Source organism: Syngnathus scovelli, chromosome 4 (genome assembly GCF_024217435.2).
Source record: "Syngnathus scovelli strain Florida chromosome 4, RoL_Ssco_1.2, whole genome shotgun sequence".
Lineage (NCBI taxonomy): Eukaryota > Metazoa > Chordata > Actinopteri > Syngnathiformes > Syngnathidae > Syngnathus > Syngnathus scovelli.
Genome location: NC_090850.1, coordinates 9,544,013 through 9,571,513, shown reverse-complemented (window position 1 = coordinate 9,571,513; position 27,501 = coordinate 9,544,013). Strand labels below are relative to the sequence as shown.

At 40.8% G+C, this 27,501-nt stretch overlaps 1 protein-coding gene across 1 annotated transcript; it reads right to left on the bottom strand.

Moving 5' to 3' along the window:
- Positions 1-6,127: 6,127 nt before the first annotated feature.
- Positions 6,128-24,466, bottom strand: smad3a (SMAD family member 3a). Its single transcript, XM_049717737.1, has 8 exons — positions 23,726-24,466; positions 12,293-12,486; positions 12,085-12,219; positions 11,333-11,458; positions 10,291-10,503; positions 10,027-10,164; positions 9,233-9,377; positions 6,128-8,423 (listed from the first exon to the last, which is right to left on the bottom strand). The coding sequence occupies exons 1-8, from the start codon at positions 23,926-23,928 to the stop codon at positions 8,300-8,302; spliced, it is 1,278 nt and encodes a 425-aa protein (XP_049573694.1). The 5' UTR covers positions 23,929-24,466; the 3' UTR covers positions 6,128-8,299.
- Positions 24,467-27,501: the final 3,035 nt, after the last annotated feature.

Genomic DNA, 27,501 nt, shown 5'->3' with positions numbered 1-27,501 from the left:
ACATGAGTTTGAATGTGATTTGTTCATTCTGAACACAGCCACTTATGGTTTTGGTGTTACATTTGAGTGCTTTAAAACAGATAAAATAAATATTTCAAGTTAACCTTGTCCGTATTTTACCAACAAAACAGTATTGTGTGTAAATGTAAAATCTACATTTGCATTTTATGTAATACACTTAATTTTGAACTCTTCCCAGCGGCAAAACTGCATTGTAAATGTAAAATCCACATTTGCTTTTTCTGTAATTTGTAGGTTAAATTGTTACATTTTTTAAAATGCTGAAACTCAGACCAGGAATTTCTTGTTCAAGTGTGTTATTTATTGCACACGCAAAGTCACGGCATAAATAAAATAAAAAATGCAATCTAAGCGCATAACTCAGTAAATGTATCAGTCTGAGTCTCACTCAGACACAAATGGTTGAATTAAGGTTTAAGCACGGCTGTTGTCCGCATTTGACACTGGGCCTCTGAGTGATCTCAAATCGCGCAAGCGTAGCCTCTAGCGACCTCTGCTGTATAATAAGAGCGCTGCAACAGACAATTTAGATTACTTAGACATGGTGACAAGACTATTAAACTAAACCATTTTTTTGTGTAAATAAAAAAAATATATATCATGTACCACATATTCCGTAAGTATGCCAAGCAAGCTCTAGAAGGAAGATCACGGCATACATTAAATGGGAAAACGTTACACTTGCAATATGCTGAATTTGAAAGATGTGTAAAAGCACCACTTGGACCCTCATTCATTTAAAGTAGGAGCTCGTAATCTCCCCCAAACGCTCCAGTTGGGGGTGCAGGGTGTAACGGCTGTTCCTCAACTTAGCGTCTCCCCGATGAGCCCTTAGGTAACAAAGCACCGAGGCATGATGCGCCACAGTAGTTACACAGTTTCCCTGCAGAAAGCCTCCAGCTGAACTCTCAGTAATGAACTATTTCTTGCCACCCCGAAGGCCCAAAGGCTGCAAGCAAAGTATTAATATAGCCGTATAGTTAATTTAAAACAAATTTACATCACTGTGTTAATTATTTAACGGCAACTTGGAAAGAACAAGACTCTAACTTCTTAATTATTCTTCTTCACACTGCATTTCCCATGCACATAGCCGCCTTAAGTGCAAATAAAGCCTTCCATCTGTTTGTAATTACAACTACATTATTTAAGACATCGTGGCTAATCATTTTGACTGCACATTCGATTAAAACTAGTAATGCTGGGATGGCGCATTTCTACAATTCTGTATGGACAAATGTGAGCAGGAAATACAATGAACTGAGTCTGTATCTAAAAGAGAGTGTGAACAAGTACTAAAGCTCATGCAGGCAAACTGGCATAATAGCAGCTCCCAAACAGCCCATTCCAAACGTGTAGCACTACTACAGAGCTTCTCCTGCTTGCCGCAATGATGCTTTTTATTTGCCTAATCCCCAAATTCAATGATGTTTGACGCAAGAAATGTTAAACCGCCTGTCATCAAGCCTGCGTTCTCATCAGGCCTATTTTCCCTGTGGTGTCCACGGAATAAGACAAGCATGCTGCATGGCAGGCTGCTTCAATAAAGTAGTAAAGAGCCATCACGTAACGTGACTATCGTGCGCTTCTACGTAAGATAACGACATTATGAACCCCGGGGCAGTAGAGAAACCTAATGACGGGAGGATGATGGCAAAGCCATAGTGCCGTAGAAGCCAATTTCCAGATGTTTAACGTCTAAATGTGCACGGATCAGTGATGAGGTAGGCTTCAGAGATGTCCTCATTTACTTCAAAATAAAGCACTTTTTGACAATGTTCCACATTTACAGTCTAAATGGGCTATGAGTGAGGCATAAATGAAACCATTTAATTAATGAGCAGCAACACGCAATGAATTCTAACTAAATTATCAACTATTGCCCAAAAAGACAAATATCATTATTTTTTATTATTTTATTTTGAAATAAGAAAGCATGGTGTTTTAGTTTACATATAACCTGGTCAAGGTACACTTCATGCAGACATCTGGCTTTATTTTCATAGACAGGCGAATGTCCACTTGGCGTCAAAACTTCGTGTCTGGTTTACCGTGTTTGAGGGTTTGACATGCCACGCCATGCTGCAAGGCATTTTCTATTACCCGGATGATCTCATCCCACGGTTTTCATTTACAAAACAAGATATATAATTGTCCCTCTTTCATTCTTTTTTTTTTCTCAGGTCAACGTTGTGTATAAACGGTCCATCCTGTATCAAGTCCATGCATGAGTTCTTCATAAGGTTTCAGTAAAGTATCTATTTTGCTTGACGTTTGTGTAAAAGAGACTTTTAGAGGTCAAGTCTCTCCTGTATCAGAACTTCATTTTCCTGAAGCCTTTCATGTCTTCCAACTCCTTCGCTGGGATTCATTTTTCCCTGTCTAATGATTTAATTCGCGCTGGTAACTTTCTCAAAACAGATGAGCCCTTCAGGAATATTTAACTCTTTTTTTATTTTCTTTCAAGTATATTCTTACTTTCCAAATCAATTCAAATGTTTGAGCAAAGCTGATTTTTCCCACCAAACATGCGATAACAGAACCCTGCCAATAAACAGGAAATAAGCAATTAACCCAACTATCCCCCCAGAGGCATTAATCCAGTGTGGAACTAGCAGGTATCTAGTTTGCTGGCAGACATCCTCTTTTTTCTGGCAGCAGGGACTTTGGAGTGCAATGATGGAACATGTGGCAGAAGCCGGCAGAGGCTGGCACTACACGAGGGGAGAACAAGTGCCTGAAAGCTTCATTATGTCCCAGCTGTTGGACTCGCTGTCGCCTTCAGCAAAAGCAAAGATGATGGAATGATGTTATTGGCTAATACAACGTAGACTCCATGAAAACAGACAGTTTGTTTGTGTTTTCCAGAGTTTAGCAGGAAACATGGCTTGTTAAATGTGTTATGTGTTGAGTTGATGCCCACTGTGCTGGTTATTAACATGAGAAATACTCGCGAATCTCGACACTTCCGGGATGTGATTAAGCATTCACTTTACGATTTACATTCCTGGGGCACAAGATGGGACGAAACTTTTCTGTGAGACTGACCATCCGATTGATCAGTTAATTCCTATTTAAACTGAGCCTTATGAATCGTAATCCAATTGAATCAAGACAAAGCGAATTATTCCTCTTTAAAAACAAAAAAAAATATACTATATATTACATATATATTACAATAGCCTGATATAGCATTGCTAATCTCAGGGTAAAAGAAACAAAGTAGGCAGATGCATGAAATGGAAATCTTGTCTCTGGCTGGCTGTTTGTTTGTTCTCAACTTTTCTGATTTGCTCTTTTCTTCATGCCTGGTGTTGCGCTGGCAGCAGGCTAGACAGCTTGTTCAAGTTGAATGCTATTAGTTCTGGTTCAGTACGTGGCTCTGTCGACACCTCAACGACACCTTTCCACCAAGCACGGATTCCAAGCACCATTAATCAGAGTGCTGACAGCCCATGGATGTCAGTAAGTATATGTTTCCTTCACTCCCACGTTATTTCTTCGGTTTTATCCCTCAATGTAATGCTCTCATGATGTGTTCTTCTCATGACAATTTCTTGCTCTTATCTGCTTTATTGCAAGTCGGTTAGAATAGGCTCCAGAAGAGCCGCAACCCGAATGAAGACAAGTGAAAAGAAAATGTAATTAAGTTTCAATATGTGCAAGTAAAGCACTGTAACTACACCCAATCCCAAAAATTAGAAAATATTGTAGTTAGTGTATAATGTGAACTGTAGAGGATGAGCAGTTTGCGACTTTGCAACATTAAAATTTAGCTTCATTTACAAATTTCATATAGGGTTGATATGCATTACGTTACAAATGATTATGCATCTCATGTGCTTATGAGTACACACTTTATTTCTATTGATTCAACAGACTGTTCAAAACATGTGATGCACATTTAGTCCCAATTTGTTGTAATCACATGGATGCACACAAGGCACCAATACCCGCCTGTGATCATTTCTCAACGTTGCAATGATAAATGATGGAGAGCGATGAAACGTTTGCCCTTTCTGGTTATTTCACTTGTAGTACGCAAGAATGTCTCGGATATGTGTGTGACTGTCACTGAATTTCACAAGAAAATGAAATTGCACGCTCTAGTGAGATGTTGCTGCATGTCCAAATGGAGACGTGAGGAAAAGTGTGACAAATCTTTTGTCATAAATGTGACCAAAAAACAACAACAAAACGCTCACTGTTGCTGATCTTTCTGTTAGGACTGCAATGAAAATTAAACAGACAGACAGACAGACAGACAGACAGACAGACAGACAGACAGACAGACAGACAGACAGACAGACAGACAAACAGACAAACAGACAAACAGACAAACAGACAAACAGACAAACAGACAAACAGACAAACAGACAAACAGACAAACAGATAAACAGATAAATAGATAGATAGATAGATAGATAGATAGATAGATAGATAGATAGATAGATAGATAGATAGATAGATAGATAAGATAGATAAGATAGATAAGATAGATAAGATAGATAGATAGATAGATAGATAGATAGATAGATAGATAGATAGATAGATAGATAGATAGATAGATAGATAGATAGATAGATAGATAGATAAAAATATTTGGGGGGAGGTGGGATATAGTTTTCCTCCTTCCTGATTTTTTATTTTTGGCATGTTTGTCTCAATGTTTGCCATCATTCAAGAGATTTAAATATTAATAAAAGAGAATACAAAATGTACTTTTTAAATGGTGGCTTTCATTATTAAGGAAGGAAAGCAAAACCTAACCGGTCCTATGTGTTATGTTTTTTTCTTCCTAAACCTAATGACCAATTGGGCCTCCCGTAGCAGCGGGATTGCATTTGGATTTATTTTTCCAGCCAGCAGAGGGCAGTGTAGCACTTACAAACTGTCATTCAATAGGGACCAACAGCAGAAGCATTAGAAAATTTAACTTGGAGGCTTTTTAAAAGTCTCCAGTACAGTACTACTATATATATATATATATATGTAGTAAATAGTAGATACGCATATTTTGCAACACGAGGTTTATAACATTAGAGGTTATCTACAACTCTCAGCATGAGGCAGTGCATTTTTATGCACCTACGATTTAATTAGAACGTAGATTATTCAATTAGTACCTAAGTCCTGGGGTCAGTCACAAGTTAGCATTATTGCATATTTAATTCATCTCTAGTAATGAAAAGTCAGTCAATCAGACTATTTAGGTGCTGTAGTTAATACAAATTGGAGGCAAGCTTATTAAAATATTACATAATGGTAGGTTCAACAGGTTTACCTTTCCTGCAACAGCTCTGCAAGCTTTTTTTCTCAAGCAGCCCAACTATTTGAACCCTCACTTAAGTGGTTTGGTAGGGCGTGCAGTCTCTTTTACCCCAAGGGTACCAGAACAAAGTCTGCATTCATATTCTAACCCCTGCAGTGCGTCTGTGACAGGAGGAATGGTTATGCTTTTCATTAGTCTCCAACACACAGCAGCACAGAAACAAGAGTGTCTGCATGCTCTGGGCCGGTAATTATTGTTTCTGTTTGCTTCTGAGGATGCTGCCAAACTCGCCTCTGGGGTTGAGGAAATCTCAAAACTGCACAGTCAAGCAGATGGACCACTAAAATCTGAAAGGTCTACAGACAGAGTGTCTAATTCCTGCCATTGAGCCTTGCTCAACATCACATTCTTTTTTTTTTTGTCATTACAACTTCACTGTAACTAACAGACTACACGGATACCAAGTTTTTGAATGTGAGAGACACCAACCTTGAAGAGGAAAAAATGCTTATTGCTTTGATCGCGTGTCGTATTCCAGATGACCAGCTCACACATGCCCTGTGGCTCGGCCCAACGTGGTGTGCAGTAAACCACACGCGTACGGATTAACAAACCAAAGTAATGAACAGGTTTAACAATTACGACAGCTGGCCGACAGATTCATGAGCAAATTGGGGAGTAAGAATCACGTGAGCACTTTCATTGCGCAAGAGAGACTTTTTGAAACAGTACGATCATTATAGACAATACAAAATTATAGGTCTGGTGATACATACTGTATACAAAACTGTAGTATTTTATATCATCAATTAGATTGTCAAGAATCACAAGCTATACGGTATATATTTTATTTTATAGATAAAACAAATGTATAAAGCAACACATCATTCTTTTTCTAAACAGGAGAACATAATGGACATAATTGTATACCAGAGATTCAAAATGAAGCAAAATCACAACTATTACAGATGAACTAATAAAGTGAGCAATTTGGAAATACTCAAACACAGTAATTAAAGAGTGTACAAAGAATCTTTCTCGGATTAGCGGGTCTAATAAAAGCCCTTTAAGGACTTGCACTGAGGCGATCAGTGACACCACAAAAAGGAGTCATAGTCTCAGATTGGTAGATGCTACTTTTCTGAAACAAACTGAACACTGACAGGGTTTGATCATCACCACCCATCTGTTTAAAATAACACACTTGCTTTACGTCCCAATAATGTTAAATATTAGCACCATTGGGCAGGGATTAATTCCAAAGATGTACGTATTTATGAAGACAACTGGTATATTTTCCAGAATATAAGTCACAGGTTTTTTTTCATGTTTGGCCGGGGGTGCGATTTATACTCAGGAGCGACTTATGTGTGAAATTATAACACATTATATCATTTCACATGTTAGTTTCACACTAAACCGCAAGAGGGCACTCAAGGCCTGTGGAATAATTGGAACTGCAATTGACAATGAGTCTGACACAAGCCATGTAGAAGAAGCGCAGCATCTTCTACCGACGGAGTTAGCGGAGTTGTTTAAAAGTGACATCTAGAATGAAGATTTCACTGGATTTAGTGATTTGGAGTGACACGGATGGTATGGTAAGCTTGTTAGCATGTTATTTATGCTATAGTTATCTGAATAACTCTTAATATGCTATGTTAACATACCAGGCACGTTCTCAGTTTGTTGTTTATGTGTCATGTAACGTTAGCATACCGTACAATTATTCAGCCTGTTGTTGCCTCTATTCTATTTTTATTTTAAATTGCCTTTCAAGATGACTTGTCTGGTGTTGGATTTTATCAAATAAATTCCCCCCAAAAATGTGACTTGTACTCCAGTGCGACTTATATATGTCTTTTTCTTCTTTGTTAAGCATTTTATGGCTGGTGCGACTTGTACTCCGGAAAATACGATATTATCTAAGAAGGTTTTGTTTCTTATCCGTGTTCAGGTAATGGAGTGTTTATTTTGGAAGTAAATGAACTCCCTGCAAGAAGTAAAGCTAAGACTGAATATTTCTCATCCATCTTTGATCACCTTTTGACAAAACATTACAAAGGTAAACTGGTCAAAAACAACAATATAAACGATATAGTACAAATAAAAATTGAGCTGAGCTGTTATTATTTACATGCTGCCATCAAAAACTTTTCCTTTATCAAAAGCTTAATGGAGAAAAAGTCTCTGACCAGAAAAATAGAAGTCATTTTGGGTTAGGACGATCTTTTCCTCTGGTTTCTGTATACAATGAGGCTGTGTTTTTTACAGTCCTGAGAATTTAAACATGAATATAAAGTAGGGAAGCAACTGCACTGTCAACACAAATGCAAATGTTAAGCCATATGAGATGACTCTGGCGTCCTTATTGCGGATTCCTACTACATGACAATTTTGAGACAACACAACAAGGTTTTGTGACGTGAGCAATAGGAGTGTCAGTAGCAAAGGCTGCGTTAACAGCAGGGGCGGAGCTACTATCTCTATCTAGCCACCCTTCTAACAAGGGGAAGATGTTGAAAAACGTGAATCTGTGGTGCAGATAATCAGTTCCAAATATCATTAGTGTGATAGGAAGCATGTCCAATATGTTTCTGAGACACCTGGTTTTAAAATTTTGGGGGGAAAAATGGTACACGCACCAGACAGCCAAATAATAGGCGGTTAAACAAGATCTTAAAGACAGCGATTCTTTTTTCAACAATACAATATGACATACTGTATGTACAATATTAAAACAATTGATCAAAATCAATAAATGGTTCTCTTAATTGAATAACAAGAACACCTCCTTGTTGAGAAGTGACAAGAACAATCAACAAGCAGAGTTCATACTAACATGGTCTTACTTTAATGCACTTGTCCCCTTTTGCCACATAAAAATCAAACATGTCCAGTATATAAAAAAAAGTGCTACTGACAGCTGGTAAGGGGGGAAGAGCAGGCTTGTGGGTCACTGAAGGATCATTTTGTTGTTTTCAGTCCCTACCATAGATGGGTTCCCTAGGAGACGCTGGAGCAGCGGATGCTGGGGGAGCCCATCTGCGTGAGCACCTTGTCCAGCCACTGCAAAGGGCCGTTCAGGTGCAGCTCGATCCAGCAGGGGGTGCTGGTCACCGTCTGTCGCCTGCAAACAGATCCAGTTGGATGAATGAGCTTTTACTACTCTGGCAGAGGAGATGATACCAGAATAACAAAAAACAACTCGTAAATGTTATCGTCGTGATCTTTTTTTCCTTTCCTCTCAATAAATTTTGAGAATAGAGTGCGGCCAGAAGATTTTAATCATTCAGCTGAAGAAAGTTAGTTGTCAGAATCCTGTTTTTAAGTGTCTCCACATGACCAAGCTGGAACGCCGCCACTCCCGGCGCAATAGCATCTCCCCCGTGGGCGCTAATCATTCTTACTATCAATGAGTCAGACACCGTGGAAAAGTGGGAGGGAACCGTAGAGGGAAAGTCTGACATCTCTTTTTGACACAGTCCATGTGTGTGTGTTTGAAAATAGCCTGTCGTGCCAGCTGAGGCCGGCCGGCCGGCCTTATTGAGGGAAGCCAGAAGACGTCTGAGACCTGGGGAAGATGGTCTCTGGGACAGGAAGAAATGCATCCACTGAGGTACTCTAATGTCCTCTTGAGAGACATCTTTAGTGAGCCATGTAGTCCACTTTTTAAAAATCCACATGATTAGGAAGTCGGAAATGAGTAAATGATTGCAAACACAGTTGCTGCATATCTGGATTTTTAGTCAACTACATACAGTATAAAGATCCCTCTTAAAATCTAATACAAATTTAATAAAGGAAGCCCTCTCCGCATTGACTTAATTGAGGTTAACCTTCACATTTATTTCCCTTATTAACTTAAGATACTACGAATGTACAGCATGATATTTAATTACAAATGCAGCCTTGCACAGCAAATGAGCGACAACTTACCTGTATTCAGCCCCCCAACCCTTCACAAAACTCATGCGAATAGTGCACATCCTGGTGAGTTGGTAGACGGCCTCAAAACCTTGGTTGACAGATTGCGCCAGCAGAGCAGCAAACTCCTGGTTGTTGAAGATCTTCAGATTACAGCCTGACAGAAGAGCGGAAAGAGCCAGATGACATTAGGATGGAAACGATGCAACTGATTCTTGCCTCAGGGAATGTTTCAAAGTATATTTGATGGTCAAAACATATCAACAAACTATTCATGCAGTGAAAAATTTATTTGTTTTGTCAAAGTCAGTCGTGGGTGACCATTCCAGCAACAGACAGACAATGGGCCATCTAAAGAGTCTTTATTTCACTTGACACACATGCCGATGGAATGTTGGAGGAAGCCGTAACAGACAAAAGGGCCTGATCTCAGATTCCAATGCAATGCTTGCCAACTTCACGAGAGCAAATTTTTCCAGAATGATGATTTTCTCAGAAACTATGACGGTAAACAATGGTATCGTTTTTTATAGTTTTTTTTTTTTTTTTAATGATGAGCAAATTGAAGTAAGCTCTGTCAATTTTCAAATTAGTTGTTTTTTAATTATCAAGAATACAGCACATTTGAATAGAAATGTAGCACAATAAAAAATCTTTAACAAAAGTTTATCAAGTGTAGAAAAAACTTTTCTATCCCGTTTTATTTAGAGCGTGATAAGTCTAATTATCGAGATGGACTTATGAGCACCTTCCCTCCCTTTTTCTTCCTTGATTCCATGCCGATCTCTACTCTGTCCTGGACTCACCTGGAGGGATCTTGCAGACGGTGGCAGGGTGCCAGCCGTAGCGCTGGTTACAGTTGGGGCTCTGCACAAAGATGGCGCTGTCGCTGAGACACTCGGCGAACACTTCTCCTCCGATGTAATACAGTCGCACTCCGCGACCTCAAAAGAAGCAAAGAGTCCTCAGGCAAATAGTGCCAAGAAGATACGAGCGAGACGGTGTCAAATGTCAACGATCAATTAATCCGGCTGTGGCAGTAACGGCTCCATCCAGCAGGGAATGCCCACCAATATGTCTGCGCGTTAGCTCCACTGCAGCATTGCGGTTGACGTTAGACAAGAGGCCCAGGCAGAAACGCTCAGAGTTGGAAGGGTCGGTGAAACCGTCTACCGTCAGCGAGGGCTGCGAGGCGTGGAAAGTCTCTCCTACTCGCTGGTTCAGCTCGTAGTAGGAAATGGAGCACCAGAAGGCTGGCTCACAATATGTCACGGGCTGGAGATCTGAGATCAGCACAAGCCACAATCAACGACATGAAATAGGTCCATTCATTCATTCAATGGTCAATACATGAATCCACATTTGCTTTTCTGGATCTCATGTCCATGGCAAAATGGAACACCACAGTGTGTTGTCTGTTTTTCCTTTTTTCCCCCGACTAGACTGTAGAACAAGCTTAAGGTCACAATGTTTCAGAATAAGTCAGTTCCAGAGAGCGACAGAGCAGCCACAACAAAGCACAGTGATGATGAGGACCACATGAACATGGAGACTCAAAACACAAAGTGTGGAAGACATTATACTGAGCTTGCGTCACACCATTTCAATATCATCCGCTGTGTCCCAGAAGCTTTTACCAGACTAATAGTGGAAACTCAAGCCTCACTGTTGGGACACCAGAGCCAGAAATGGTCAAATTATATGATACTTCCGAAAAAATCCTCTGGTTCTGGTCATTTGAGAGCCAGAAATGGTCAAATTATATGACACTTCCAAAAAAAAAATGGTTCTGGTCATTTGCAACATTTTGTCCTCTACTTTCATGAATGGAAACAAGCTGCCAAAACTCCTGCTGTTTTCCGTCCTGATTGGATAAACATGGGATATTGTCACTGATGTCTGTGTGGCCGGAATGCTATCTTGGCTGTTTCACAGCTCACACGGTGCAAGGAAAACAAAAGGCTCTTTCATCACCTGGTTTCCTCTTACAAAAAAGGAGTCAAATCAAACGCGGCTTTCCCACTGGGGAGACGTTCTATCACAACATTTGTCTGCGAGTGAAGGCGGACAGACTAAAAAAAAAACAAAGAAACACTTAAACACAGTCCTTACCCAAGTTATTGTGTGTGGGGGAAACAGGATTGGGCGATAGGTTTGGTGAGCCCGTGTCCATGCTGTGGGTCATCTGGTGGTCGCTGGTCTCGCCATCCTCACTGAGGTAGCCTGGGGGTGGCGTTTCTGAGCATGCAAACAAACACCGTCTCACCGATCTCATTTAAATATACGTACATATCCCTGGCAGACAGTCAGGCACTGTACATTTGATGGTGCCATGCTATTAAGTTTTTTAAAAAATGACAGGAATTTTCATTTCATGCCCTAAATCAGGGGTGTCAAACATTTTTTTTTTTTGCAGGCCGCATTGTAGTCATAGTTTCTTTCGGAGGGCTATTATGACTGTCAACCCAAATAAATGTATGAGCACCTCATATTATATACAGTATAAGCTACAAAACAAACTGGCAAATAACTCGTTTTCAAATCAGACTAGTAAAAACTGGTCAAATATAAAAAAAAAAAAAAAGACATTTTTAAAAGTGAAGATAATTTGCAATTCTAGTAATGACACACGAATATTATGCACAATTTGTCTTCGCCGGCCACATAAAATGATGTAGCGGGCTGTATCTGGCCCCCGGGCCTTGAGTTTGACACCTGTGCCCTAAATGTTTGTTTGACTTTCTCTGTGTAAAAACAAGCATGAATCAGTAGCACCACGTGGATGAATGATTAGCCTTAACAATACACAGCATAAAAGAATCCCATGCGAGTGCAGCATGTGCTTTTGTAGGTCGACGCTGTACCTGGTATATAGTTGCTCTGGGGTTCAATGCCAGCAGGGAAGTTGGTATTTTCAGGTATTGAATGGCTGTAGTCATCCAGAGGTGGAAATTCACTGGGGATTTCCGTGTGTCTGGGCACCAGCACAGGCGGGAGGACTGTATGAAGGACACACAGACGCATGAGAAAGTAACCCAAACAAAAACAAAATGTGCCCAATGAAAATCTTACCTGGAGTCTCCACTCTCTGGTAGTGGTAGGGATTGACGCACACCTCGTCCTTCTTTGTGTGAAAGGCGTACTCGCACAACTCCACCGCCCGCAGTTCATGGTGGGACTGCAGGTCGGGCCAACGCCACAAACGACAGTAGATAACATGGGGCAGACCTTTTCTGTGCGATACCTGCAGACGGCCATCCAGAGACCTGCACATGGGAGAGAAGTGAGACCACAGTTATAGTGCCGGGATTGCTGAGGGAAGCAGCAGGGTTGCAATATTGTTTGACAAAGTCTGGTCCTTGAAACCCTCCATGCAGCCTGAATGAAGTGCATCCCTACTTCCACAAACCTAATTAAAATGATCAGCTCACCAGCAAGCTTTGCACAAGCCTGATAACGATCATTTGAATCAAGAACGTTGAGGACATCCAAACCTAGTCACTTCTTTAACCACAATTCCTGGGGCAATCTCTTGATGAAAAATGTTTCTTTCCATCAAAATGGCAATATAGGCTGATGTTTTGTTTTGGGTTGCTATTTTTAAATCCTACATCGGATGATTCAGTGCCTCATCAATCATGAACCACACTGGCATACACTTGGAGTTAAAAGAATGGAAAGTAGTGCAGAAAAAAAAATCTCCAAAGCATATGTGTGATATCGAATGTCATCACGGATGAAAGTACACGTGAAAGCATTTCCGACCATTGCCTTTTACAGGATTATGATCTGAAAATAAGATCAAAACAATTGCTGCCTGTCCAGAAACCAGAGTAGAACAACAAAAAGCAATTCAGTGTACGCTGACTGGTAAATGTAGCTATTGAAAGAGAAGCTCAATACTCCACGAGGTCGGCTGTTCTGACAATATGTTTAGCAAAAGATTGGACTCACATGCTCTAACATGCGCTGACGGGACCGCCGAGCAAAGAACCAAACCGCTTGGGTTACAGAACACACACTCTCTGTAAATATTACCATTTGTTCTGCTTGTTGCAGGGAAATGGCTGCGGAGCAATCATATTGAATAAATATCCGGTGTATGTCCACATACAAAAAAGAACCCTGGGTCAAATTTAACAAAATTTATATTATACTGTTCACATTGACAATGGGGTTACTTGTGAAAGTTTGGACTGATGCAAGCAGCTAAAATGTCCAAAGCTCCTGCTGACTAGAAGGAAAACATGGAGAATAGATTAGCAAAGAGGAAAAGAGAATGGAAGAAAAACATTTACTTAAAACCATTAGCCTGTTGGATAAAAGCAATTCAACTTGCGGTTCTGAAAATACCTCTCTGAAAATATAACTACTGTAAAATTGGCATTGGATCCAGCTACAGGGTGTTCCCTTTGTCTTTTTGCATGTTTAAGTAAAACCAGCTCGCTTGAGTGTTGATGTATGAAATGATGCGATGTCTTTGGTATGCGTCTTATGTCGCTGCTGCTGTTGCTGCGTGGGTGTCTGCTTGGGACGAGACTCTGCGTGGGCTCACACAGACATGCACAAAGTCCAGTGGCTGCCGTGTCATCCTACTTTGCTTCATTTTCTTTGAAAATACCCTTTTATGTACCTCATTATTACACTGGAACCTCTAATCTTAACAAAACCAAGATTGGGATCGAGCTATTTAAAAAGAAAAAAATTGCTACACTTTATTCTGCAATTATGTAAATATGTACAGAATTTTTTGTTTTTGTATCAAAGCAGGAATGTGCCTCATCAAGATAAGCCTGTGAGTAAGTCATGGTTGTAAAAACGTTGAGTAGGACAGGGGGATGCGGGATAGTGCGACAGGTCATGACAGTCTCTTCTTGCTATATGGCTGCTCAAGCCAAACACTGTGAACATGAAATCCAGAAGGACAGACAGGTCCAGACACACATTATATGTGCCCTTCATTCCAATGACTCACTTCCATGAGGACATTTACAATGCTGATGAGAAACAGCAGTAAAAACTGCACCGCTTTCACGCTTGGGCTTGCTACTGAGAGGAAGAAGTGGTCACATTGTCTAAACAACCACAACCTGAAGGGATGTTTAGTGGCAGGAGGCTAGTCGGTCAGCAAACGTGCAACCGCTTGTGTTTGTGGAGAAGGTGAGGGGCTTCCAATGAAAACATAGTCGCGTTTGTTTTAAAATGATTATTTTCCAAAGAGAACTGATTTCTTATTTGATTTCATGTAAGACAGATTGAACATTCATTCATATTTACCAGTCTTAAATAGGGCACCCTCGTCGAAGTTACTCAAATAATATTTCAATGTAACTAAATCTTGCATGTCTGAATGATTAATATTGTCATAACATGGTGAGTCAGAGCACGATCATAAATACTTAAATTGTAACAGGATGTCAGGAGGATTACAGAAAGAAATTAGTTGAGAGGAGTGACGCTGGAACGTGGGCGTACTTCTTTTCATGTTTCTCGGCCTCCTGTTGATTCTCAGTAAAACTACAAACCTCAACTAGTGGTTAACAAATAAAAAGGACCAATTTGTACGGATTTCCATCCATCCATCCATCCATCCATCCATCCATCCATCCATCCATCCATCCATCCATCCATCCATCCATCCATCCATCCATCCATCTTCTGAACTGCTTTTCCTCACAATGGTCGTAGGCATGCTGGAGCCTATCCCAGGAGTAGGAGGGGGGACACCCTGAACCGGTTGCCAGCAAAACACAGGGCACACAGAAACGAACAATCATCCGCACCTAGGGGCAATTTGGAGTGCTCAATCAGCCTACTATGCATGTTTTTGGGAAGTGGGAAGAAACCGGAGTGCCCAGAAAAAAACCACGCAGGCACGTGGAGAACATGCAGACTCCACACAGGGAGGGCCAACGGTGGAATCAAACCTGCACCCTCTGAACTGTGAGGCGGACGTGCTAACCAATGCGTCACCGTGCCGCCCTTTACACAGTTCCACCACAGGCAATATTGTGTCAATAAGATTCTGATATGGGACCTGAGGCTGAAATCTTCATCAGCACGCGGATAGTTTAATATTGTTGTCTGAACGTTCAACCACAAGTACTATATTTGACAACAGCTGAACAAAAATAACCGAACAGCAATTCATGCCAAAGCTTTTACAGATCTTCTCTGTAAATTGGATAATCATCTGTTAAACGTGAGATAGATCGGTAGTTTGTCAGTGAATGTTTGTGTGCGACCCAGTGTGACGTCTCAAAGCCATATAGCCGGCCGGCTCAGACAGAGCAGATTGAACCTGACGGACTTTAGCTTGAGGGCAAAACAAACGAAGAAAACGAGGAAAGCTTTTGTCCGAGAGACGCAAACGTTTGTGTGGCTTTGCTAGTCCTAACCCGCACAGCCACCCTCGATTCTTTTGACATAGACCTCGGTCAAACTTCCAGCATTTTAAATGTATGCACACGAAACAGACAGACGCTTTCTGTTGTTTCAAAGTGATGAATATTATAGCATTGAAACTGAAGTAAGAAAATAAATAAAGAGGACGCTGTTGAAATTTGGGGGTAATTGTACCTCCCCATGTGGTAAGTGAGTGTACATAAACATGAAGGGGGAAGGGGGGTAATGAACCAAGTTGGGGAGGGTTAAAGAAAGGAGGTTGCTGCTGGACAAAGGGGCTGGCAGGGTGTCTCAAAAGCTCAGGGCAGCTCAGAGTGTCTGGGCCTGGTGACCCCCACCCCTATAACCCCCTCTCCTCCGTCTGTCTACCTCCAGAGAAGGTTGTGTAGGGGAAGGGACAGACTAATAACATTGAGCTGGTGTCCTTTAATGACAACACGAGCAGAATCATAATTTTTCTGAGTAATCAAGGTCACTTATGGGTTTTGAGCTCATTTGCCTGATTTCTCTCAAAAGTAAATGGGAGGTGTCCGATAACACAATATGGATAAAAAGGTATAAACATTTTGTGTTTACCAATATTGCCACACTGCTGTTACTTTTACCTCAAATTTAGATTTACAGTTTAGCCCCAAATTATTCATAAACCTGTGGGATTTTGAGCTTTCATTATTATAATTATTTTTTAATAACTACTACATGGACACATGGAAGTGGCAAAAGAACTTGTATTCGCATTTCAAAAATAATCTCATCCATACACATTCAGTTTCTCCCAGATGAAGTTTCAATTCATCTTCAGATGTCATTCAATTGAGTTTACATTCAAACAAAGACAGTTGATAGCAACTTTTAATAAAAGTGCCATTTGACAAAGACTTGTATTTTGTCTGTTAAGTTTCAGGTTGGTCATGAAGTGAATTTTCTCATGCAGGGGAAAACATTTCATTGTCATGAGGAATTCACTCGACTCTCTAGACTGGCCTGGTCGTGTACAGTATGTCTACTGGTTTCATATGTCACATTTGGCCCGTCACTCATTGGTTCCAGCGCTCTCCAACCCAATGATATCACCTGTGGGACACGCTCAAGCTGGCTTTCGCTTTTCTCGCCCACCCAATTATTGGTTCCTTTCACTCTGCATCCCCTTTTGTAAGGAAAAGACACATCTAATAGCTTTTCCAGAAAGGCTGGAAGGAAGGTGGGAGGTGAGAGTGTGTGCGTGTGTGTGCGTGTGTGTGCGTGTGTGTGCGTGTGTGTGCGTGTGTGTGCGTGTGTGCGTGTGTGTGCGTGTGTGTGTGTGTGTGTGTGTGCGTGTGCATAAGTTCCTATGGTTCGCTTGCACCACTGGAGGAATGTACTTGAAAGCCAAAAATTGTAAACTTAACATGTTTGTTTTTTCTTGGAATTCATTCTTTGTTGTGACACGTCCATTTGGATTTCATTAAAAAAAAAGTTTCATAAATTAGGCCATAAATGAGTTTGCTGCTAAATCTTGCCGGCTACCTTTAATGGTGGTTAATGACTAGAGCAGCCTGTGACTTTTGAAATAAAAATGAATGATGATTTTAATGTTCCAGATGGGATCGACAAATTAACTCAAATGCCAAGCAATATAGTGAGGCGAACGGTAGACACGTCAGCCCGGCCTGCAGGCCAAATTAAAAAATTAATTTTCTTAAACAGCAAATAAAACAAATAATAATTATTTATATATATATATATATATATATATATATATATATATATATATATATATATATATATATATATATATATATATATATATATATGTATATATATGTATATATACGTATATATATATATATACGTATATATACATACACACGCGCACACACACACACACACACACAACATCTGTATAAACTATTCAGTTACTTGAGTGACATTCCCATTCTAAAATCCAAGAAACTGAGACAGTTGGTGTTCACTAATAGGGCCAATAGGAATGTATGATTACATTTCAGGAGTGGGATTAAGTAACGAACATCCATTTAATGAAATTACAATCAGTAACTTGAGTTATAAATGGAAACATCAATGGCAGTTACACAGCTTTTCTGGAAGTAGAGATACGGGACAGCGATTAGGAGCTTGGTGAAGAATGGTTAATTTAGCTATAAAATTCAATTACCACTGTAATTAGAGATGAACAATTATTGTTTTCTGATCAAAATCATAATTCCAAGCAATTGCGTGACCTCAAAAGCTGCTGTTTGGAATCCATTGTGGCAACTATTTCACATGTTAACGTTGTCTCCCTCCGCTACCGCTAAGCTCACCAGTCAGAAGCGGCAGGCTACTACTCATGAATGGCGATGCAAACCAATTAGCTTTGAGCTGCTGTTCGACAACTGGGGTGAATGCTGGGTGCTAAAATAACTTGGGCCACACTGAGGCACGTTCATGGGCAAAAGAAAAACAACATTTATAATAAATTAATTGCTATTTTAAAAAATTGTGAGAGTCCCTTGGAGAATATTCAAAACCCCTAATTCATTGCCAGTTTTGTGTTGACCTAACTAGTGCTGTGTGCCAAAACAACTACAGAGTCTATGAAAGTGGATCAACAATGCCGCTACTGGCTGTGACCAAGTAGTACCTCCCATTCTACCCCAATTTCTTCGTGGCTCAATTTACCAATGATGAATTATGGACAAACCAACTTTTTCTAGCCAACGATGATTCCTGACAGCCGAATGACCTTTTCAGATGGCTCAGTCGTGGAGTGATAGCGTCCAAACTTGTAGGTGCTGGGTTCAATCATCAAGCCCGGCGATCATGTCAAAGTGTCCTTGAGCGAGGCATTTTATATTTCTATTTTGCTCCCAGTAGGGCCTGTCAGCACCATTCATGGCAGCCTCAATTTACATTTTGTGTTCTTGGGATGTTTTCACCAAGTGTAGCATATTTGAACAAGCAAGTTCCAAGTTAAAGGGGCGTGGCTTGGTTATAGAGTGATAAACGTCAACCTTGAAGGTGGTGGGTTCAATCCTCAAGTCAATTTAGACTTGATTTATTTTTCAGCTAATTTTGTAAATCATATACACATCCAAATGATGTCAAATGTAGCTGAGATTCCCAAAATAGACATACAGATGCAAATAAATACCGTATTTTCCAGACTATAAGGCGCACCGGACTATAAGGCGCACCTTCAATGAATGGCCCATTTTAAAACATTGTCCTTATGTAAGGTGCACCGGACTATGAGGCACACCATTAATCCATCATGTCAGATTTTTAATCCAAATCATTCTCCATTTTATCTTTTTTATTTCAACTTCAGACGCAACAAATTACTTTATAATCACAAAATAATGATCCAAAGTAGTTTTGATTCATCATTCATAGTCTTCAGCGGGCCACTTATGATTGATTTCATGACACAATGCTTCGGGCCAGTTTAAATTTATGAATTTGGTCCATATATATAAGGCACACCGGACTGTAAGGCGCACTGTCGGCTTTTGAGAAAATTTCAGGTTTTAGGTGCGCCTTATAGTCCGGAAAATACGGTATCCTGTATAGGTCTATCCTCCTTCAGTGCAAAATAAAATCATACTGCGCCAAAGCAGAGGCCCCTAAATTTCTTCTTGGTTATAATGGAGGTCCCTTAGACGAAACCAGTTGAAAACCCCTGTTTTAGAATTAACTTGATTATGACTTTGAAGCAGCAGTCTATGGTTCTTTATGTGCGGTTGTTTTCCTGCACACGGGTAGTTGTAAACCAGTACCCAGTGAGCACAAAGGCAGGTTTGTTGTCTGCTGAGCGTGCGTGTCTGTGTGTATGCAGCTTGTGCACATGGAAGCACATGCACGCGCACGCACACCCCCGCAGATAGACGGGCCAGGGCAAAGTCAAGGCCAAGCTGTCTCCTTAACCCCTCCATAAAGCAAACAGCAGGCCACACCCGCCCAGAGTTCCTGGCAGTCTCAAAGACCATTGCCCTAAGCTAACACGCTCACACTGACAGGGAAATTACACAGAAAGATAGCAAACAATAACGTGTAGAAATTCTCATTCACTTATTATCGGCATTCGGGTTGACCGTGCAACCGCTGAGTGAATCACCTTGATTTCTACTCTCTGACTCATATACACAATAACATCTCGAATGACTCAGGTGTGCGCCTTGACAGATTGAAAAGAATAAGAGTGAATGAGTATGCAATGATTGACTTTGACCGCAGTTATCGAGCATCAAAATCCAACACACCATGAGAAATGGATTTCCAAAAGCCTAAAGTGGCTCCTGAAGTTAGAGTTGTTTGATTGATTTCATTCATGTAAGCCATGTAAACCTATTTTGAGTTATTTTGATAAACAACGTACACTCCTTACGTCAAACAGCCATCATTCTGTTCAAATCCTGATGCTAGACTTGAGAAAACTTCCTGCAGATGTTGAAATGACAAATGACTCGACCAACAAGTGACCTACAGCTTAAATGGACAGCAGCCCAGCAAGCACAAATCACTCATCGCAATATCATGTTGTGCCATCTTCTTCGGTTGCTGTGCAAATAAACATCCCTGGCTTTAATTTGCAAAAAAATCTAAATTCAGCATTGAGAAAATAGCACTCTGGTGTGGAAACAAACAACTTCTATCACTTATTACAAATCTCTTTCTATTTGGTTATTTGTCCAGCCAATAACACACTTGTCTTTGAACTTGATAACGACACATTACAAGGACTTCTCTACAACTCTTTCTTTGTCACATGAACTCTTTCTATGTCACATGAATTTCACACCACTTCTAAACTCACTAAATGCGACAGACTGTATATGAAGAAAATGTTCCTCATGTACAGAGACCAAATTATGAAATACTAAAGCAAGAGACAGTAAACTCAATCAGAAGAAAAACATAAAAGCAACATACATAAATCCTTGCATTATTTTTGCTGCTGCTGTTTCCAGTTGATGCAAGAGTTCAAGTTTTTATTTGGAGAGCGGGTTTATATCTTTATGGCATGAACGTCTTAACAAGCTGTGTCCCTAAGCAATCTGCACGGTACTTTCCACATATGTGTGGAAAGTGTTGTGTCTATTGAAAACATCAGCTGTCCCAGTTTCCCTCCAGCCTTTGCATGTATAGCTTTTTTTTTTTTTTTTTTTACGAGTCTCAAAGATCTTCACACAAATGTGACCTAATTTGTGTCTGTCAAGCAAAGAGTACCCACACACAACAATGTGTGAACAAATACAAAGACTATTACAAATACTTAAGTCACGGTTATGAACATGGAGGTTTTTGGAAGTAAATCAGTAGCATTAAACATGCATCTTGGACGTCACTCAGAGTTCCCTAAATATTTTGGTCAAACTCCAAATGCAAGGTGTTCAACATTCAACATATATAGATCTGAGGCTAGAAATGTGTGCAAAAATCGTATTTAAGTTGTCACTATTTTTTTTGCAATTATTCAAACCACAAATGCGTCGCCTCATAGCCGACTCATTGAAAATTTGCTGTTTGTGACGATCTCAAGTTGACTGCTCTTGGCAAATGGAAATGATAGAAAGCAGGCAGAGAAGGAGGAAGGAGCTACAGTAAGTCATTACCACAATTCCACAAGTGCTCCTTGGTGAACGGGGTTCTTAACCATCAAGCGTGGAGTGTTTATTGAGCTTCAAAAAAGAAGAAGACTCCTGGTCAAACCACAATGACGTCAAGGGCAAGAAAAGATGCAGCCCTTTGGAGATGATCGACCAAAAAAGATAAACAGCATCATGCAGGGGGTTAGCAAACAATAACAAACAAAGAACGTTTTGGGGTATTTTACATGGAGCAATCCAACAGTCAAAGTACTGGTGAAAGTAAGCCTGACTGACGTGTTTTGGGGTTTACCAAAGATTTGGGCAATGTCTACTTTATACACAGCCATTAAGCAGAGCCTCTTAATGTTAATCAAACAAATGATATTAGAAATGAGGTATTGGCTGTAAATTGAAGCACATCCCGTCAAACAGTTGTATTCACTCCACCAGCAGGTGCACCGACAACCGGCTCACGGGTGCAGTAGCTAAGCCTCGGCTCGGAGTTTGAGTGTCAGGGAGAGCAAGGAGCTGACCTCAACACGGACAGGCCTCGACATGCAGGCAGCTGCTCTCGGCATGCCGGCGCACAGGAGAATTAATAGAAGCAGCGGCTCTCGCTTTGGTCACAATGACAGCCAATTCTGATCCTGGGTCATCTTAATGCGCTCTGCCTCTTCCCTTCCGCATTAGTGGTGGGAAATACGAAACCTGGATCATGCCAAACATTGTATACATTTCCGGCAGGGCTTAAGTATGATTGCTGTTGGCCTGGGTTGTACGGTACGAGCTGTGCACTTGTGGCAATCAAGAATCTGGGAGTGCCCGCGTAAGCTTCAGTTTCAGCTCACACGCGGTATGTGATTAAGTCAAAATTACAGCCTCTGTGTGTTACTTTTCACAACTTAGTGCACGTTCTGGAATTCACTGTTGCTGCCGTTAAACAGTCATGTGACAGGCAGTCGCCAAAAGGGAAGAAAGGCTTGTGTAGTATTCTCGTATCTGAATTGTCCTGTAAACTACAAAATATTGACCCTCAATTTGCTCCTGATGTTGATTGATCAATGGGCAATTTTTCAGCTTCAACATTTCGCTTCCATGTCAGCATCCACTAGAAGACTGCAGCATGCGAAAAACTCAGTTGATGGCAGATATGACCTCCCTATTGCGCAATTGGCAGTCCCTGCGCGATGTCGCTAATGTACGACAACTACAGAAGGTAGTTAATGTACGGCAACTACACAAGAACAAAATAAAAAGGTTGCTTAAAAATACATAGGTAAGATTTCATATAATCGATTCAATTATAAATGTAATATCATAGACTATGATATTTACACCTGAAAAGACAAATTTTTTCGGCACAGGAACAGGAAATTATACGAAACGTCTCCCTGTTTTCGTTATTTTTGGTCAAATCTGTGGGTGATATGCTTCATCTGTTCTCTGATGGGAGAACTATTTATGATGGTAACACACAGCGAGAAGGAAAATTTCAAAATAAATCTTAGCGGACCAAAGAATTAATTTACATCAATGCCTTGGTTTTCTTTCATTTTGAAGTTTTCCCGCGGCTGCGAGGGTTGACATGGCGGCTGTCTTGACTCGTAGTTGGGGCCAGTTTATATCATCGACACAAACTGTTTGCCATCAATATGAACACAATGCCATCCCAAAATTATGTTCGATTACTAATTAATGACCCCCAAATTAAAAAAGAACCCCAAAAAAATAAATAAATCAGGCTGACAGGCAACCGACAGTCTTATGGAAGAGACGCTCTTATACTATGATGTCATCTGATGGCGCCTCAATATTCGCAAAATAATAACAAATGGAAACAGATGATAAGTTGCATGTTTGTTTGGTGCAATGTCACAAAATGTGCTTAAAAATGATAAGCATTTTGGATACAAACCCAAATAATGACAAACCTTACTGGTTTAAACCATTTTTTTTTTAAATCAACAGCGCCTTCAAGTGGAATCAGAAAATGGTTCATGAAGCAAATTTGAAGCTTCATCTTCCCATCACTAACAACTTTCTAGTCTACTCCAAGCACTGATTCAGTGTCGTTGATTGCCTCTCCACGCAGCTCATAGAGGAGAAGGGCGAGAGTAGGTCAGCACTAGCGCCAGAAAACCAAGCAGATTAAGGACAAGTTATATAACTTGGACTCCATTTGAGCCTGTGCATTGCATGTGTCAATGCACAGCTACAGAAAACGTCCTGCAGTGCCTTTGCTACTCAAGTCATGAAAAGTATGTTTTGCTGGCGTGGCGTGGAACAAATGAGCAACGCTTTGCTTGCTGTCCACCAGCACTTTCCTTTGCGTGTGTCTAAACCACGTTATTCGCGTGTTATTTAAATACGTTGAGTGCAATATGTCATATTGGCGCTACAAAGGAAGCGGAAGTGAGGGCGATATTATATACCGCAGCGACTAAGTTAAAAACAAAAAAACAAAAAACAGTGCATGTGTGATTTCACTGCACAAAGTCGTAATTAACCTGTTCTTGTCACCTCTTCTTACCTTGGTATAGTGATGCATTTTGTGTTGATATTTTGCGTGGTGATGGCTTTCTCCAGTTCGTCCAGCTGTCCTGTCTTCTTCAGCTTCTTCACTAGACTTTTCACCGCCTTTTCACACCACTTCTCCTCCTGGCCGTTCTGCTCGCCTTTCTTCCAGCCCAAAAGTCGCTTGACGATGGGGGGAGTGAAAGGCAGGATTGACATCTTTTAGATTTGCTCTTGACTTCTTCCAATAGCCACAAGTTCGGCTGCCGTGGGAATTTAAAAAAAAAAGGAAGCGAGTTGTCTTTCAATGCAGACCGCACGCCACGGGCAAAATGGTTATTTCCACGATATTTGAATGCGATTCAATGCAAATTGTTGCATCCCGGGGTTTAACGTTGAAGTGAACTCTGTCCGCCCGACTGGAGCTCATGAAATGTGCGATGGCAGTCTGTTGCGCTGTGGAATTAGTAGCCTTCCGCCAGGAAACCTAGTCCCATCTACACGTTTTCAAACAACGGTTATTTTAAGAAATATACCAATGACTAATCCCCAAACTCACTATTATTCACCAAATCAACTCAAATAGAAATTTGTTTGTCGAAATAGTGTACTGTATTCCTTAGTATGTTAGTTTAGAGTCATCCGCGGTTCCCCGTGCAAAGTCTGCATGAAATGCAAATGCAGGAGCTGCAGCTGAGCGTGTCTATTGAAACTTCAGACTGCACAACTCACCCTTCAAAAGGCCGTCTAAGCAGCTGGACAATTATGCAACCCATTCCCCTTTTCTAATAGTGCACTTGCACTCTGCTAAAAAAAAAAAAAGAGTATGCTGCTGTAGCCCTCCAATGGGAGTTATGCAACACTGGACAAAACATTAATTTGAAAGCCAGATATGATTCAATATACAACTGAGAAAGCAACATTGTTTTTAATGAATTGCCATAGCGTACCACTTACCTACGTTACACAAGCTGTTTTCCCCACCCCATCGCATTCTTTATTGTTAATTGTTAACTAGTATCAACAAAGCACAGGTTTCACTGCAGGGTCAAAATATTCATTTGGGTAGTTTGCGAGGCGCTTCATAATTTAAATGGAATTTTGCGCATGTAGACAAGCTATGCCACTTGTCTCAGCTTGTTAGCGCTACGAACAAAAAATACCCACTTAACAAGATGAAAGTTTGATGTGCAGAATACTGTACATGTATGCACACACACACACGCACACACACACACAGCCACACACCTACACGCACACACTGTTGACCATCCAACACCAGATGCACAATACAAGACACAGCCATGTTGAATCACACACTGTGAAAGTGATAGTGGGTTAAGGGCGTTAAAGTGCCTTTGTTGTGGAGCTTCAAAAAGCAAGACTTTATTACGTTCAAGAACAGGCTGCAAGAAAGTTGAATGCACACATGGGATGGTGCACTTGCTGGCCTTTCATTGCTAGATTTACAGTAGAGTTGAGTCAGGGTGATGCATTGTATTCAACAATGTTGAAAAGTTCAACTATCCCTTAAAACAATATGTAGTTGAGGTGAGGAATCATTTATTAGCAAAAGTGCACGAGCGACATTGTGTGATGATGTGAAATGTGACTGGCAACCCGGATGCGCAACCACTTCCTCTTTCTCTGATGTACTTTGCAGTCAAAAGGCTATTGTGCATCAGAGAAGAGCGAGCCTTTAATCAGAGCCCCCACTGACACTTCACAGTCATACAAAAATAGTTACATCGACCTGTGGGTAACATTTTGGTATGTGTGTACAGCCCACACTGACCTCCTCCCCCCAGGACCCCCCCGCCCCCTCTGTGAGCACAGTGTGTCATTTGTGCTAAAAATACTGCTGGACTCAGCCGGACAACCTCTTTGCTTTTATCTATTTTGGTTACTTGACCACAGGTACAGTATGTGTATTTTTAGATCTGCTGAGGGCTTTTCGTTCTTCATTTAGCCTTTTACAGTACACACACGCTTAAAATATGGGCTTTTTGGTGAACTACTTGGGAAGATGTTGCAAGATATACGTATATTTTTAAATCATCCCATGTCGGAACAGTTAATACTTGCATCACCTTTGGGGCACAACAACATATCATGATGGGATGGCAGCTTGCAGGAGCTGGCGATGACGACAAGGCCCCTCTGGTCCTCATGGTAACTGTTTACGCCCCCCGCGGGACACGACTGGCCAAGACAGCTGGTTTGTTTTGGAGTAGTATGGGTCGAGACAGGGCGGATATGGGGATGCAGGACGGGGGATGGGATTACAGATGGGCCACAGTAGACAGGAGGGGAGGGGTTGGTGGTGGATGGAAGGGAGGTGGGGGGTGGGGGGGGTCCTATGAGAAGAATTACTGAGCACAAAAGGCTTGTCAGCAAGACCGAATGGGCAGTGACCACATGCAATCCGATGGATGATAATGACATTGTGTTGGATGTGACCTCAGGGGACCTGTCCGGAGTTCCTGAGTGTGTCTGTGGGGAACCAAGGAGGGTGGTGTGTGTGATGTCAGCTGGCGTCCCAAAGGAGCAGAAGGGGGAAAAAAAAGAAAAAGCACAGACCTCCATTTAGCTAATTAATATCCTAAATCAGGTCTGAAAATGATAGATTTCATGATCTTTCCTTTACACACCAAAGAACGTTCAATGTAATAACTGATATGAAATCGAAGTGTAGACTAACAAATGTTTGTAACTGCTTTAGAAAACACTGCTCTAAGCCACAGACTGGCTGATTGGTTGTCCTCTAATTTTCTAAGGTGCCCAGCTATTAAATACAAGCTCTACCTAGAAATTAAGCGCATAACCATTGAGAGCTCTGTGGGTGACAGTTAAAATCACCATGGAGCCTAAACAGCATCAGAAGCACAAATTGACACAAGCAACCTAATTTATATTTATTTCATCCTTGAAATTGTATTGATTTATTCCCAGCCCTCCATTCTCTTCATTTTGTCATTTTTCTCTTGGCTGTAGTTTCAAGTGGTGTCTGTGGATGTTCGAGATTTGTGCTTGTACCTGTCAACCAGTATTTTGACTCTATGTAGCAATTTTGTAGCAAATCACTTTATATGGCCTGCAAAAGCAAATCAAGCGTGTCAGCTTCCAGTAACTTAAACAATAGTTGGAATTATTTTCCTTGATTTCTGATTTCACAGTTGTTCATCAATTTATGTATGTAAAATGATATTAAGAACTGATTAAACATTGATGCCCCTGTCCTATATTGTAATGTCGATACTATTTTTTTTGCCCTAGTGTCTAACCATAAGACACACCTGTTTGTGTTTGAGCAATACCTTTCTGATACAGGTGAGAGAATGTCAGGTATTTTTATGAGGATCCATCTCTAGGCAACAAGACTGCATAAAAACGTTTTAAAAGGCTGACTCTGCTCCAACATGACAGTTTGTTTTCTCTTGCAAAAATACATCACCAGCCATTCACCAGTGCCTGACAGGAAAGCCCGTCGTACCTGAGACATCATCATCATCAAAACACACGCAGTAATAATTGCCTGTCACTCAGCTCAGCGGCGGCTCACCTACTGTAAATTCAGAATAAATGTGTCCTTTTATTACAATAACAAATAATAATCCTTTTTGGTTTACTATTGAATAGGGATACCACTGGAAAACATCCCCAGTTAAAAGGAGCTGGCCAGAATTTATTTATTTCTCTTTTGTTTAAGAAGTACTTACGGACTAAGTTCTCAGAGGGATCCAGGTCACACTGTTGTGTAGTAACATAACACAGCAGCAGAGTCATAACTAC

Coding starts and splice junctions, on each gene's coding strand:
- smad3a (XM_049717737.1), bottom strand. CDS start 23,928: ATGTCAATCCTGCCTTTCACTCCCCCCATCGTCAAGCGACTTTTGGGC. Junction 12,487..23,725: donor AAATGCATCACTATACCAAG/GTAAGAAGAGGT, acceptor TCCCATGTGCAG/GTCTCTGGATGGCCGTCTGC. Junction 9,378..10,026: donor CGTCTGCAAGATCCCTCCAG/GTGAGTCCAGGA, acceptor CTCTTCTGTCAG/GCTGTAATCTGAAGATCTTC.